The 17205-nt window shown below is 45.8% G+C and overlaps 1 protein-coding gene across 4 annotated transcripts in view; it reads right to left on the reverse strand.

Annotated features, from left to right (window-relative positions):
* The window catches only part of atg4b (autophagy related 4B, cysteine peptidase), a 108774-nt gene that overhangs the window by 20771 nt on the left and 70798 nt on the right, over window positions 1–17205 (reverse strand). For 3 of the 4 annotated variants that reach the window (XR_005462919.1, XM_038816890.1, XM_038816889.1), the window contains 3 exons: window positions 16200–16298; window positions 15743–15844; window positions 2118–2190 (listed from right to left, as the gene is read on the reverse strand). Coding sequence is in view for 3 of the 4 variants with exons in the window: in XM_038816890.1 (XP_038672818.1) it covers window positions 2118–2190; window positions 15743–15844; window positions 16200–16298 (274 nt within the window). In the remaining variant the exon portion in view is untranslated. Of the gene's footprint in view, window positions 1–2117; window positions 2191–15742; window positions 15845–16199; window positions 16299–17064; window positions 17163–17205 lie in introns of all 4 variants that reach the window. The other variant, XM_038816891.1, reaches the window with a different exon arrangement.

Consider the following 17205-nt stretch of genomic DNA (forward strand, 5'->3'; position numbering starts at 1 on the left):
CCACGTCCTTCCTATAATGAGGCGACCAGAACTGTACGCAATACTCCAAATGCGGCCGTACCAGAGTTTGGTACAGCTGCATCATGACCTCATGGCTCCGGAACTCAATCCCTCTACCAATAAAGGCCAACACACCATAGGCCTTCTTCACAACCCTATCAACCTGGGTGGCAACTTTCAGGGATCTATGTACATGGACACCGAGATCCCTCTGCTCATCCACACTACCAAGAATTTTACCATTAGCCAAATATTCCGCATTCCTGTTATTCTTTCCAAAGTGAATCACCTCACACTTCTCCACATTAAACTCCATTTGCCACCTCTCAGCCCAGCTCTGCAGCTTATCTATGTCCCTCTGTAACCTGCAACATCCTTCCGCACTGTCTACAACTCCACCGACTTTAGTGTCGTCTGCAAATTTACTCACCCATCCTTCTGCGCCCTCCTCTAGGTCATTTATAAAAATGACAAACAGCAACGGCCCCAGAACAGATCCTTGTGGTACGCCACTCGTAACTGAACTCCATTCTGAACATTTCCCATCAACTACCACTCTCTGTCTTCTTTCAACTAGCCAATTTCTGATCCACATCTCTAAATCACCCTCAATCCCCAGCCTCCGTATTTTCTGCAATAGCCGACCGTGGGGAACCTTATCAAACGCTTTACTGAAATCCATATACACCACATCAACTGCTCTACCCTCGTCTACCTGTTCAGTCACCTTCTCAAAGAACTCGATAAGGTTTGTGAGGCATGACCTACCCTTCACAAAACCATGCTGACTATCCCTAATCATATTATTCCTATCTAGATGATTATAAATCGTATCTTTTATAATCCTCTCCAAGACTTTACCCACCACAGACGTTAGGCTCACCGGCCTATAGTTACCGGGGTTATCTCTACTCCCCTTCTTGAACAAAGGGACCACTTTAGTAGCTAATCCCAAATACAGTAACAAAGTAGCTAATCCCAAATACAGTAACTTCGTAAATGCATTGCGCATACTTCTCTCATTTACACTTTCCCATCACACTTGAATAACACTCTAATTTTGATAAAACATATCCTCCTACTCACCATGAGCAATGTCACAGGAGTTCTGATAAGTAGTAAATGCTACATGCAGTTACCACAGCCATCCTATAAATGTAAAGTTATCTTGCAAAAATGAAATTAAATAGAACAATTGTATTAATATCCAGCACTTTACATTGGTCATTAAAGGTTGATCTCTAAATTTTTACTAATCAGCAGATTGTGTCTCCAGTGCATTTCTGTGCACAGTTTAATTAGTATCTCAGTATTGCATCCATAACTGATGCACAATGTTTTAACTGAATTAACACAAGCTGCTAATACAATCTGGTCCTATACCCAACCTGAACTTGTCACTTTATTCCAGAGCAGGGATTGTTACATTTGTGGAGGATGATTCCTGATACATTTAAACTATTGCAGGGTTCCTGACCAATAATTGGCAGAGCGAACTCACAGCTCAAAGCGATAGCTTCAGGAAGGAGCCAGGAAAAAAAAGCTTGTCACAGGACGGGCCAGGAGGGAGCAGGATAGTAGGGTGGAAAAGGAGACAAGGAGAGAGTTCTAGTGACTGCACAGAGATTTGTACTGGGCGACAGGGGAACTCTCAGGTTATGTGGCCACTCAAGCTTGCGAGTACAAGCTGGCAGGGACAAGGTGACATCACGATAGGGAAGCTTTGACCTGACTGGTTCCTGTTAACTATGTGCTAGAAAATGACCAATCAGAAAGGTGCCGATGATCAGAGGCTCAGTCAACAGATGTGTGCACAGTAAGAAGTCTTACACCAGGCTAAAGTCCAACATGTTTGTTTCAGGAGCAGTGCTCCGAAAGCTAGTGTTTGAAACAAACATGTTGGACTTTAACCTGGTGTTGTAAGACTTCTTACTGTGCTCACCACAGTCTAATGCCGGCATCTCCACATAACAGATGTGTGCAGAGAGATACCAAAAAACATGCAAGACATAAAAATATCTACACAGCGTAAAGAGATTGGTTTCGCAAAGCTGTTTTCATTCTCACTCCGGGTTGACCAGACTCTTGCTGCTTCTGGAGCTGCGATTCATACTTACTTCAATACTTGCGCTGCAGTGTTAGGTCCGTACCACTGTCCAATTGACTTTCCTTCTCCGACGCCCATTTGAGCTGATCAAGATAAAAGGACATAATTACAATTGTCATCCTTTTCCAGTAGCAAGCTTCCAACCTATACATCCTTTCCAATAACCAATCTCTTCCCTAGCAATGCAGAAATCGATGATTTTTCCAAATGGATTCACATAAAATAAATCAATAATCTTTATTGTCACAAGTAGGCTTACATTAACACTGCAATGAAGTTACTGTGAAAAGCCCCGAGTCGCCACATTCCGGCGCCTGTTCGGGTACACTGAGGGAGAATTCAGAATTCTCAGCTGACACGGGAATTGAACTCACGCTGCATCACAAACCAGCTGTCTAGCCCACTGGGCTATTTCTTTTTTTATATATAAAACATTTTATTGAGGTATTCGTGATTTTGTAACAATAACAGAAGGAACAGTGTACATACAAATATAAACATAGTGCAAAGACTGTCTTCCTCCCTCACAGGTCCCACCTTTCTTACACACTAATCTAAGCTAAACCACACCTCCCTCCTTCTCTGCCAACGGTTAATTTTCTCGAATGAAGTCGATGAACGGCTGCCACTTCCGGACAAACCCTGACATTGACCCTCACAGGGTGGACTTTATTTTCTCCAGACTGAGAAAGCTAGCCATGTCAGTGAGCCAGGTCTCTGACTTCGGGGCTTTGAGTCCCTCCAAGCTAATAGTATCCGTCTCCGGGCTCCCAGCGAAGCAAAGGACAGAGCATTTGCCTCTTATTCATCCTGGACTCCCCGATCCTCCGACACTCCGAAAAGTGCCACCTCTGGACTCAGCACCACTCTTGTTTTTAACACCTTGGACCATGGCATCCGCAAATCCCTGCCAGAATACCCGAAGCTTTGGGCATGCCCAGAACATGTGAACATGGTTTGCTGGTCCTCCCACACACCTTGCGCACCTGTCTTCTATCCCAACGAACCTGCTCATCCGGCCCACTGTCATGTGAGCCCGGTGAACGACCTTAAATTGTATCAGGCTGAGCCTGGCGCATGATGTGGATGCATTGACTCTACTCAACACATCTGCCATCCTATATAGAACATAGAACATTACAGCGCAGTACGGGCCCTTCGGCCCTCGATGTTGCGCCGACCTGTGAAACCATCTGAAGCGTATTTGACCTACACTATTCCATTTTCATCCATATGTCTATCCAGCGACCACTTAAATGCCCTTAAAGTTGGCTAGTCTACTACTGTTGCAGGCAGGGCGTTCCACACCCCTACTACTCTCTGAGTCAAGAAACTGCCTCTGACATCTGTCCCCTCAATTTAAAGCTATGTCCCCTCGTGTTGGTCATCACCATCCGAGGAAAGAGACTCTCACTGTCCACCCTATCTAACCCTCTGACTATCTTATATGTCTCTATTAAGTCACCTCTCAGCCTTCTCCTCCCTAACGAAAACAACCTCAAGTCCCTGAGCCTTTCCTCGTAAAACCATCCCTCCATACCAGGCAACATCCTAGTAAATCTCCTCTGAACCCTTTCCAAAGCTTCCACATCCTTCCTATAATGTGGTGACCAGAACTGCACGCAGTACTCCAGGAGCGGCCACACCAGAGTTATGTACAGCTGCAGCATGACCTTGTGGCTCCGAAACTCAATCCCCCTACTGATAAAGGCTAGCACACCATATGCCTTCTTAACAGCCCTATTAACCTGGGTGGCAACTTTCAGGGATTTATGTACCTGGATGCCGAGATCTCTCTGTTCATCTACACTACCAAGAATCTTGCCATTAGCCCAGTACTCTGCATTCCTGTTAGTCCTTCCAAAGTGAACCACCTCACACTTTTCCGCATTAAACTCCATCTGCCGCCTCTCAGCCCAGCTCTGCAGCTTATCTATGTCCCTCTGTATCCTATAACATCCTTCAGCACTCTCCACAACTCCACCGACCTTCGTGTCATCTGCAAATTTACTAACCCATCCTTCTTCACCCTCTTCCAGGTCATTTATAAAAATGACAAACAGCAGTGGCCCCAAAACAGATCCTTGCGGTAAACCACTAGTAACTGAACTCCAGGATGAACATTTGCCATCAACCACCACCCTCTGTCTTCTTTCAGCTAGCCAATTACTAATCCAAACCGCTAAATCACCTTCAATCCCATACTTCCTTATTTTCTGCAATAGCCTACCGTGTGGAACCTTATCAAACGCCTTACTGAAATCCATATACACCACATCAACCACTTTACCCTCATCCACCTGTTTGGTCACCTTCTCAAAAAACTCAATAAAAAAAAACTCAATATCTCTCCTCCTAATGCCTCTTTCCATTTGTGTTTCAGCTCCCCGGTGTGCGTTTCCTCTGACCCCACGAGTTCTTTATAGATGTCCGAAACCCTCCCTCTCCCACCCATACTCTGGAAACTGCCCTGTCCTGTATCCCTCTTGGTGGTAGGAGCAGGAAGGTTCAGACTTGCCTGTTTAGGAAGTCCCACGCCTGTAGGTACCTAAACTCATTCCCTCCCGTCAATTCAAATTTCTCCCCCAATTCCCTCAGGCTGGGAAAGCTCCCCTGTATGAACAGATCTCCCATCCTCTCGATCCCTGCTCTTTGCCATCTCCGAAACCCTCCATCCAGCCTCCCTGGGGAAAACCGATGATTATTGCAGATTGGGATCAAACCGATACTCCCTCTGCTCCTATATGTTTTCTCCATTGTCCCCAGACTCTCAGGGCCGCCACCACCACGGGGCTGGTGGAGTACTGTGCCGGCAGGAACGGCAGAGGCTCCGTTACCAATGCCCCCAAACCCGTGCCCTTATATGATGCCGCCTCTACTTGCTCCCACACCAACACCCCCACCCACTTCCTAATCATGGCTATATTTGCCACCCAATAGTAATTTCTAAAGATCGGCAGTGCAAACCTTCCTCCGCCTAGGCTCCAGCATCCCCTTTTTTACTCGCGGGGTCTTGCCCGCCCATACAAAGCCAGAGTTCACCTTGTTTACCCGTTTAAAAAAAGGCCCGTGGAATAAAGATGGGGAGACACTGAAAAGCAAACAGGAATCTCGGGAGGACTGTCTGTACCCTCCCAGCCAGTGACAGCGGGATCATGTCCCACCTTCGGAAGTCTTCCTTCATTTGGTCCACCAGTCGGGTCAAATTTAGCTTATGTAGCCGTTCCCATTCCCGTGCCACCTGGATGCCTAGAAACCGAAAGCTTCCCCTGACCACCCTAAATGGCAACTCCCCCAGTCGCCTCTCCTGCCCGGATCGCAAACATCTCACTTTTCCCCATGTTCAATTTATAACCCGAAAACCAGCCAAATTCCCCCAGAATCCTCATAATTTCTCCCATCCCCTCTAGAATATCATAGAATTTGCAGTGCAGAAGGAGGCCATTCGGCCCATCGAGTCTGCACCGGCTCTTGGAAAGAGCACCCTACCCAAGGTCAACACCTCCACCTTATCCCCATAACCCAGTAACCCCACCCAACACTAAGGGCAATTTTGGACACTAAGGGCAATTTATCATGGCCAATCCACCTAACCTGCACATCTTTGGACTGTGGGAGGAAACCGGAGCACCCGGAGGAAACCATGGCACACACGGGGAGGATGTGCAGACTCCACACAGACAGTGACCCAAGCTGAAATCGAACCTGGGACCCTGGAGCTGTGAAGCAATTGTGCTATCCACAAGGCTACCGTGCTGCCCTAGTGGGTCAGAAACATATAGGAGCAGGTCATCTGTGTATAGTGAGACTCTGTGTTCCACCCCTCCCTGCCCCTGAGGCTCTCTGCGCAATTGCCAGCGGCGCTATGGCCAGCGCAAACAGCAGTGGGATGAGGGGGCATCCCTGCCTTGTCCCCCGGTGCAGCCTAAATAGCCCAATGTCAACCTATTCGTCCGTACACTTGCCACAGGCGCCTGATACAGCAGCTGACCCAGTCAATGAAGCTCCATCCAAACACAATCCGCCCCAGCACCTCCCACAGATAGGTCCATTCTACCCGATCAAATGCTTTCTCTGCGTCCATTGCGACCACTACCTTTACGTCCCTACCCTCTGGGGGCATCATGATCACATTCAACAGTCTTCTAACATAAGAACATAAGAACTAGGAGCAGGAGTAGGCCATCTGGCCCCTCGAGTCTGCTCCGCCATTCAATGAGATCATGGCTGATCTTTTGTGGACTCAGCTCCACTTTCCGGCCCGAACACCACAACCCTTAATCCCTTTTTTCTTCAAAAAACTATCTATCTTTACCTTAAAAACATTTAATGAAGGAGCCTCAACTGCTTCACTGGGCAAGGAATTCCATAGATTCACAACCCTTTGGGTGAAGAAGTTCCTCCTAAACTCAGTCCTAAATCTACTTCCCCTTATTTTGAGGCTATGTCCCCTAGTTCTGCTTTCACCCGCCAGTGGAAACAACCTGCCCGCATCTATCCTATCTATTCCCTTCATAATTTTAAATGTTTCTATAAGATCCCCCCTCATCCTTCTAAATTCCAACGAGTACAGTCCCAGTCTACTCAACCTCTCCTCATAATCCAACCCGTTCAGCTCTGGGATTAACCTCGTGAATCTCCTCTGCACACCCTCCAGCGCCAGTACGTCCTTTCTTAAGTAAGGAGACGAAAACTGAACACAATACTCCAGGTGTGGCCTCACTAACACCTTATACAATTGCAGCATAACCTCCCTAGTTTAAACTCCATCCCTCTAGCAATGAAGGACAAAATTCCATTTGCCTTCTTAATCACCTGTTGCACCTGTAAACCAACCTTATCTACCTCCTGCCTTCCGGGACCTTTCGGCATGCACTCCAAGGTCCCTCTGGTCCTTTGTATTTCCTAATATTCTACCATTATCACTTTGCTTTGTTACTCCTACCAAAATGCATCACCTCACACTTTTCAGTGTTACATTCTATTTGCCAATGTTCTGCCCATCTGACGAATCCGTCTATATCAGGCTGTAATCTAAGACGTTCCTCTTCGCTATTTGCCACACCATCAATTGTTGTGTCATTGCAAACTTATTGATCATACCTCACCCCCACATTCCCATCCAGATCATTAATGTACAGTACAAACAGCAAGCGATCCATCGCCCATCCCAGTGGTACATCACTGGACACAGGCTTCCAGTCACTTAAACAACCTTCGACCAACACTGCTCCCAGTCCACTTTGGCCAGATTTTGTTTTATCATATTAAAATTGGTCTTCCCCCAATTCAGAACCTTTATTTTCCGATCCATCTTTGACAGAGTCATCTAGACTCAATGTTAGCTCCCTTCTGTCTCCAAAGATGCTGTAAGATGTGCTGACATTGTCCAGTATTTTGATTTTGTTTCAGATTCCAGCATCTGCAGTAAGTTGCTCCTTTCTTTGGCCATCACCCTCTGCCTCTTGCCTCTAAGCCAATTTTGGATCTAATTTGCCAAATTGCCCTGGGTCCCATGGACTCTTACCTTCTTGATCAGTCTCCTTCGTGGGACCTTGTCAAATGTTTTACTGAAGTCCTCATCTACACACCTTACAGTAAGAAGTCTTACAACACCAGGTTAAAGTGCAACATGTTTGTTTCAAATCACTAGCTTTCGGAGCACTGCTCCTTCCTCAGGTGAATGAAGAGGTATGTTCCAGAAACATATATATAGGCAAAGTCAAAGAAATGGGAGGGGGGGGGGGCGATCGGGGGAATTGTTCTGCTGACGGGGGAGGAACTGTTGCGGAGGGACAAAAGGGACGTCGGAGACGAGGCTGCCTGGGGGGCAGGCCTGCGGGTGCGCGGGGCATGAGATTGGCCTACGAAAGGTGTTGGCTGATCGGCAGAGGGAGGGGGCGAGAAGCTCCTCGACCAGGCGGATCACGTGGAACATTAGAGGGCTAAATGGGCCGGCTAAGAGGGCACACGTGTTCGCGCATTTGATGGGATTGAAGGCGGATGTGGCAATGTTACAGGAGACACATCTTGGGGTAATCAATCAGACTAGACTAAGGAAGGGATGGGTCCGGCAGGTATTTCATTTGGGGCTGGACTGTAAGACTGGAGGGGTCGCGATCTTGATTAATAAGCGAGTGTCTTCAAGGCGGGTAGAATAGTTGAGGATGTGGGAGGTCAGTACATCATGGTTAGTAGGAAGCTGGAAAGGCTGCCAGTGGTATTCGTGAATGTTTACGCGCCAAACTGGGATGATGGGGAGTTCATAAGGAGGATGTTGGGGAAGATCCCGGACCAGGACTTGCATAAGCTGGACATGGGGGGGGGCGGGGTCTTCAACACAGTCATTGACCCAAGGCTAGAGCAGTCGAGCTCAAGGACAGGCAGTGTGCCAGCAATGGCAAAGGAGCTAAAGGGGTTTATGGAGCAGATGGGGGGAGTGGACCCAAGGAGGTTTGTGCGTCCAAGAGGGAAGGAATTCTCTTTCTATTCACACGTACATAAAGTGTACTCCCGGATCGACTTTTTCACCGTGAACAGGGCTTTACTGATGGGAGTAGTGGACACTGAGTATTCAGCGATCGCTGTCATGCCCCGCACTGGGTGGACTTACAGATGAGCAAGGAGTGTGGCCAGCACCCGCATTGTAGATTGGATGTCGGACTGTTAGCGGATGAGGAGGTGTGCGGGCGGATGAGGAAATGCATCCAGAACTATTTGGAAGTTAATGACACGGGGGAAATCTCAGCAGCAATGGTCTGGGAGGCTCTAAAGGCGGTGGTCAGAGGGAGCTGATTTCGATACGGGCCCACAGGGAGAAGGTAGGTAGAGCAGAGACGGATCGACTGATACTTCAGATTGACAGGAAATATGTGGAGACCTCAGAGGCAGGGTTTTTAAGAGGATGACGGAGGCTACAGGCTGCGTTTTGCTTGCTAACTACAGGGAAGATGGTGGAGCAGCTGAGGAAGGCGAGGGGTACGACATGAGTATGGAGAGAAGGCCAGCACAATGCTTGCGCAGCAGCTCAGAACGAGGGAGGCAGCCAGGGAGATTGGGAAAGTGAAGGATAGAGACGGGAACTTGGTCGGAGATTCAGCAGGGGTTAACAGGGTGTACAAGGAGATTTATAGCAGGCTATATGAACATAGAACATACAGTGCAGAAGGAAGCCATTCAGCCCATCGAGTCTGCACCGACCCACATAAGCCCTCACTTCCACCCTGTCCCCGTAACCCAATAACCCCTCCTAATCTTTTTGGTCACTAAGGGCAATTTATCATGGCCAATCCACCTAACCTACACGTCTTTGGACTGTGGGAGGAAACCGGAGCACCCGGAGGAAACCCACGCAGACAAGAGGAGAACATGCAGACTCCGCACAGACAGCGACCCAGCAGGGAATCAAACCTGGGACCCTGGCGCTGTAAAGCCACAGTGCTATCCACTTGTGCTGCCCACTTAGTCGGAATCCCCCAGCTGGGTCAGAAGGGATGAGGCAATTCTTAGGGGGCTGAGGTTCCCGACGGTGGAGGAAGGGCTGGTAGAAGGGCTGGTGGACCCGATAGGGATTGAAGAAATAGCAGAAGGGCTGAAGGCCATGCAGTCGGGTAAAGCCCCGGGCCCGGACAGGTACCCAGTGGAGTTCAATAAAAAGTTATCTTGGATGCTGGGATCGCTGCTGATGAGGACATTTAATGAGGCAAGGGAGAGAGGGGTGCTTCCCCTGACGATGCCACAGGCCACGATCTCACTGATCCTGAAGCGCGAGATGGACCCGGAGCTATGCGGGTCCTACAGACTGATCTCCTTATTAAATGTGGACACCAAACCGTTGGCTAAAATCTTGTTCTCAAGGATCGAACACTGCGTTCCGGGTGTGACTGGGGAGGACTAGACGGGATTTGTAAAGGCAGGCAGGTAGTTATCAAACTATTCGGAAGGACAGAGTGGATGGTAAGGGAGGTGGTGTTGCTCTGTTATTTAAGGATGACATCCGGGCAATAGTAAGGGATGACATCGGTGCTATGGAGGATAAGGTTGAATCCATTTGGGTGGAAATCAGGAATAGTAAGGCGAAAAAATCACTGATAGGAGTCGTCTATCGGCCACCAAATAGTAACGTTATGGTGGGGCAGGCAATAAACAAAGAAGTAACTGATGCATGTAGAAATGGTACAGCAGTTATCATGGGGGATTTTAATCTACATGTTGATTGGTTTAACCAGGTCGGTCAAGGCAACCTTGAGGAGGAGTTTATAGAATGTATCCGCGATAGTTTCCGAGAACAGTATGTAATGAAACCTACGAGGGAACAAGCGGTCCCAGATCTTGTCCTGTGTAATGAGACAGGATTGATTCATGATCTCATAGTTAGGGATCCTCTCAGAAGGAGCGATCACAATATGGTGGAATTTAAAATACAGATGGAGGGTGAGAAAGTAAAATCAAATACTAGTGTTTTGTGTTTAAACAAAGGAGATTACAATGGGATGAGAGAAGAACTAGCTACGGTAGACTGGGAGCAAAGACTTTATGGTGGAACAGTGGAGAATCTTCCAAGCAATTTTTCACAGTGCTCAGCAAAGGTTTATACCAACAAAAAGGAAGGACGGTAGAAAGAGGGAAAATCGACCATGGATCTCTAAGGAAATAAGGGAGAGTATCAAATTGAAGGAAAAAGCATATAAAGTGGCAAAGATTGGTGGGAGACTAGAGGACTGGGAAATTTTTGGTGACAACAGAAAGCTACTAAAAAAGCTATAAAGAAGAGTAAGATAGAGTATGAGAGTAAACTTGCTCAGAATATTAAAACAGATAGTAAAAGTTTTTACAAATATATAAAACAAAAAAGAGTGGCTACGGTAAATATTGGTCCTTTAGAGGATGAGAAGGGAGTTTTAATAATGGGAAATGAGGAAATGGCTGAGGAACTGAACAGGTTTTTTGGGTCGGTCTTCACAGTGGAAGACACAAATAACATGGCAGTGACTGATAGAAATGAGGTTATGACAGGTGATGACCTTGAGAGGATTGTTATCACTAGTGATGGGCAAGCTAATGGGGCTAAAGGCGGCCAAATCTCCTGGCCCTGATGGAATGCATCCCAGAGTGCTAAAAGAGATGGCTAGGGAAATTGCAGATGCACTAATGATGATTTAGCAAAATTCACTAGACTCTGGGGTGGTCCCGGTGGATTGGAAATTAGCAAACGTGACACCACTGTTTAAAAAAGGAGGTAGGCAGAGAGCAGGAAATTATAGGCCAGTGAGCTTAACTTCGGTAGTAGGGAAGATGCTGGAATCTATCATCAAGGAAGAAATAGCGAGGCATCTGGATAGAAATTGTCCCATTGGGCAGACGCAGCATGGGTTCATAGGGCAGGTCGTGCCTAACTAATTTAGTGGAATTTCTTGAGGACATTACCAGTGCAGTAGATAACGGGGAGCCAATGTACGTGGTATATCTAGATTTCCAGAAAGCCTTTGACAAGGTGCCACACAAAAGGTTGCTGCATAAGATAAAGATGCATGGCATTAAGGGTAAAGTAGTAGCATGGATAGAGGATTGGTTAATTAATAGAAAGCAAAGAGTGGGGATTAATGGGTGTTTCTCTGGTTGGCAATCAGTGGCTAGTGGTGTCCCTCAGGGATCCGTGTTGGGCCCACAATTGTTCACAATTTACATAGATGATTTGGAGTTGGGGACCAAGGGCAATGTGTCCAAGTTTGCAGATGAGTGGTAATGCGAAAAGTGCAGAGGATACTGGAAGTCTGCAGAGGGATTTGGATAGGTTAAGTGAATGGGCTAGGGTCTGGCAGATGGAATACAATGTTGACAAATGTGAGGTTATCCATTTTGGTAGGAATAACAGCAAACGGGATTATTATTTAAACGATAAAATATTAACGCATGCCGCTGTGCAGAGAGACCTGGGTGTGCTAGTGCATGAGTCACAGAAAGTTGGTTTACAGGTGCAACAGGTGATTAAGAAGACAAATGGAATTTTGTTCTTCATTGCTAGAGGGATGGAGTTTAAGACTAGAGAGGTTATGCTGCAATTGTATAAGGTGTTAGTGAGGCCACACCTGGAATATTGTGTTCAGTTTTGGTCTCCTTACTTGAGAAAGGACGTACTGGCGCTGGAGGGTGTGCAGAGGAGATTCACGAGGTTAATCCCAGAGCTGAAGGGTTGGATTACGAGGAGCTGAGTCCACAAAAGATCAGCCATGATCTCATTGAATGGCGGAGCAGGCTCGAGGAACACCTGCTCCTAGTTCTTATTTAAGGTGGCTAAAATGGCATGTAGGACACTTGCCTTTATTAGCTGAGGCATTGAACATAAAATCAGGGAGGTTATGATGGAGCTGCATAAAACTCTCATTAGGCCATAGATAGAGTACTGTGTGCAATCCTGGTCGCCACACTACTGGAAGGGTGTGATTGCATTTGACAAGGTGAAGAGGAGATTCACCAGGATGTTGACTGGGCTGGAGCGTTTCTGTTATAGAGGCTGGATAGGCTGAGGTTGTTCTTAAAGCAGTGAAGGCAGTGATTGAGGTATACAAAATTATGAAGGACATAGATAGGATAGGTGGGAAGAAACATTTCCCCTTAGGAAAAGGTCAATAACCAGGATGTATAGTTTTACAGTAATTGGCAGGAGATTTAGAGGAGATTTGAGGAAAACCCTTTTCACCCAGAGGGTGGTGGGAATATGGAACTCACTGCCTGAAAGGGTGTTACAGGCGGGAAACCTCAACATTTAAGCCACATTTAGATGAGTGATTGAAATGCCGTAGTATGCAAGGCTACAGACCAAGTACTGAAAAATGGGATTTGAATAGATAGGTGTTTGGTGGCTAGTGCAGACCCGATGGGCAGAAGGGCCTCTTTCTGTGCTGTAAAATTCTATGACTGTATTAAGTAAGCTGATGAATTTCAGAACACTTCTGTTTGATGAAGTGATGCGTGCTTCCGGATTGCTGGATTGTTGCATGTGAGCAGATAGCCTTGGCATAAGTTTCCACTTCCCACATCAATGAGTGAAGTGCAGTAGGAATGCAGGACAAACCCATTCCACGACCAACCCGAGGTTTATCCATGCATTGCATAGGCTATCTTAATGAAATCTAAGAGCTCTAACTTTCCTGTTCCAAGTACAGTACTCAACCGCCTAACAGTGCTAAACTCTGGAAATGGCAGGTGTCAGTTTCTGTAGTTGCACTATATCACGATTGATTCTGTACAATGATAGACATCTTTTCTATCTATCCAGCCATCCTTAACTAGCTGTCAATTCTGGACATTTATCCAATGTCTATCAAGTTCTAATGTTTCTGCAGTATGGAGTCTAATAAGCACATCGCCCACATGGTGTGAACTACAGTGCCCAATGTTACATTTTGACAGACACAGCATACGCTCATGTCAAATTTGTGGCATTGCCTCTTGAGTTTGGCAGGATTCCGCTTCAAGTCTGATTGAAGACCTCTCTCTAACACCGTACTCACCTGTGACCATTGTCAAGTAGGTCCAATCTCAGACAACACTATCTTTCTCTTGTAGCTTGTGGGGAGAATGGGCAAAGACAATGAAGATGGATAAATGAAGTGCAAGAGCAGACATCACATTGCTAGGAAGGCAAACTCCAGAATGGAATCAAGTGTGCACATGGTGCAAGCAATAGGAGCAGTAAGGGTGTCTTAACATAGAATTACACAGCCCAGAAGCAGGCAATTTGGCTGCATTGGTCCATGCCTAGTGTTTATATTAGCAATAGCCTCACCTGAATCCACATCTTTCTATTCCATTCTTACTCATTTATGCATCAAACTCCCCTAACTATCATTATTATATGTTTTATCCTCTATATGGCAGTGTGTTCCACATTCCAACCATTCAGTTTGCAAAGGAATTTCTCCGAAATTATTTAGTGTACATTTACGCCCCTTGTTCTGGACTCGTAGTAAGTCAAGCCCACAGCCGCCCCAATTTGGTGAGTTCAGCATCAGCAGGTACCAACTTGATAGCTGGGAGTGCTTTCCATATCAAAGGAAGCAGCAACGCTGTGAAGGCCTACAGACAGTGGAGCCAGACAGTTATGGGTAATACAATACCCCAAAACCTGATGGTGGTGTATAGTATTTAGATCTACAAAAAGGAAGCATAATGAAGTTTTTTTTCAAATGATACAATGAAAAAGCAACGGAGTACAAGTCCCCACCAGTGAACACACTCCTGTTTAAAATGACCAATTGTATAGATACTAGCAAAAAAAGCAATAACCATTTGCGTTAAAGTCAATTTCGTAGTTGCTGGTTATAACGACACAAAGGTTTCTTGTACTTCAGGCAGAAATAGCTGTGCTTACTCACCTGACAGTCTTATTGCATGATTACTATATGCTGCAGTACAAAACTGACTAGTGGTACACCCCAATAAATCATACAATTACCATTGTGTAAATAGTTGTCTAATCACATTTGCATGTGCCCACTATAAACTGTAGGGTTTCTACAAGGAAAGGTTTGAAAAATTGGGGCTTAATTTTATTAGAATAACGCTGATTAGCTATACTAAAAAGGTTTAAAATTATGAAAGGGGGAGATGAGACACAAAGAAAAATATTTTTTCCTGTAATTGATCCCGAAACCAGAGGAGATAAAAGATCATGGAATCAGAATTTACAGTGCAGAAGGCCATTCAAGCCTGCACCGGCCCTTGGAAAGAGCACTAAGCCCATACCTTCACCGTAACCCAGTAACCCCACCTAACCTTTTTCAACACTAAGGGGCAATTTATCATGGCCAATCCACCTAACCTGCACATCTCTGGACTGTGGGATGAAACTGGAGCACCCAGAGCAAACCCACGCAGACATGGGGAGAACGTGCAGACTCTGTGCTGACAGTGACCCAAGCCGGGAATTGAACCTGGGACCCTGGAAGCGACTGTGCTAACTACTGTGCTACCATGCCGCCCCTATCATGTGCAAGAGATTTAGGAAAAAGGCTGTGCCATTCACCTCCAGGAAAAATAATAAAGGCCGAAACTCTGACAACATTCCTGACTGGACTGGATGGATGAATGAATCGATATGGGACTAGGCTGGACAAACGGCAACAGTGACTAGTTGGACCAAACAGCCTGTTTCCATATTGCAACTTCTATGTTATAAGGCTAGGTTGGAGAGGTTGTTCTGCTTGAAGAGAAGAAGGCTGAGAGGAGATTTGATAGAGATGTTCAAAGTCATTAGAGGGCTGGACAGAGTAGATAGGGAGAAACCGTTCCCTCTCGTAAAAGGATCAAGAGCGAGAGGACACAGATTTAAAGGGATTTGTAAAAGAAGTAAATATGATGAGAAGAAAAAAAACTTTTTTCACACAGCTGGTTTGTGTCTGCAATGCGCTGCCTGGAAGTGTGGCGGAGGCAGGATCAGTCGAGGCATTCAAGAAGGCATGAGATGATTACCTGAATAGAAACGATGTGCAGGGGTACGGGGAAAAGGCAGGGGACTGGCACAAAGTCATGATGCTAGTTTGGAGAGCTGGTGCAGATGTGATGGGCCAAATGACTTCCTTCTGTGCCAGAACAGTTCTGTGATGTTTAACACCAAAGTGGCAGATAGCTCACCTATCTGATGAATGGAGTAGTAGCTGTCCTTCTTGTCAAGAAAAGCATTCAATATGTTGTAATATTCATCCCTTTGCTGTTTCCCGTTTACCCACCTCCAGTCTGCAAAGAGGAGGAGGAAGAAATGAATTAGAAATTAGATAGCATGAATTATACTGAAAATTGCAGGAAACAGCTTCTGAATGAACAAGTAAACTAGTATGTGGTAAATTGCCAGGAGTAGGTGGGGAAAATCTGGAAGATAGCAAGCCGTCACATTACTGATCAAGACAACATTGCATTTTAAGACCCCAAACACAACAACATTATTCCCATTCACTAAGTGGCTTGACAGGGACACAAAGTAGTAATGAAACCATTTATCTTACCCTATTCATAACTCCTATCCAGACCACCACATGGCCTGAACATAGCTAATCAGAGACCCAAACCCTAGGGATCAGTTCTCAGAACTCACCTCGACCCAAATGTCTGCAGATAAGAGCCTGGGCGAAGATCATTTGTCCGCACCGCAACATACAACCCCAGCCATTATCAGAGGTGGGTCCTGTGCCTCCTGTCCACAACAAAACAATTGAGCAGATTTACACATGTTTAATATCTATAACATACAATTCACAAGAGACAGACATACAATAACAAACATATTCCTACTCCACACTATTTTGCAAACAATTCTAGCATGCCAAATCATCCGAGGATTAATCACACCATTGACCTGTGCATCGGTATAGTGTTTTCCAATTTGTAGCCCAATGCTGTCCAGATGCACTCCAGAATATAATTTACTCTATTTTAAGGACACGAAGCCATTTCAGATCTCTCTCCTGGAATGAAACCAAGTATTATTAAAATATCTATAACTCTCACTTGTCCTTTTAAAAATATATTGTTCAGCTGCTTTTTCAGCATTTTCATATGACATACCCTTCGACTGTATCTTCTGTCTGGGGTACTAACCACGTCGTTCACATCACTCAAGTTCTCGGGTGACATGGTGGAATCCACTAAATCGAGTTATCAATGGTTCGACAAATGAAGATAACAAGACTAACACCTCATCTCTTGGTTAAACCTACATGTCTTCGGTGATTTTCCCACTTATGCTTTCATCACTTGTAAGAAGCTTCAAGATATTCTCCGGCCATCGCACAAGCCTTTGAGATTCTCGGAACTTTTGACACAGAATCTAGATAGTTTACTCCTCCTGTGCCAGAAATCTCTCCTTAATGAGCTTAAGGGGGGGGTCTCTAACTTTTAGTGAACAAGAATTATATTCCTTTATTCCAATCCTGGTTATGCTCAATAGGCCCAAATCTTACCCTTTAGGTTCTAGTCTATCCCTCCAAAGCATGCTAAGACTGGAAGTGATAAACAGATGACCTCAGAGTTGCTTCACTGAGAAATTACACATGACCTCCTGAAACACAAATGACATGAAATTTGATCCATTAATCAAGACT

Source organism: Scyliorhinus canicula, chromosome 13 (assembly GCF_902713615.1).
Source record: "Scyliorhinus canicula chromosome 13, sScyCan1.1, whole genome shotgun sequence".
NCBI lineage: Eukaryota > Metazoa > Chordata > Chondrichthyes > Carcharhiniformes > Scyliorhinidae > Scyliorhinus > Scyliorhinus canicula.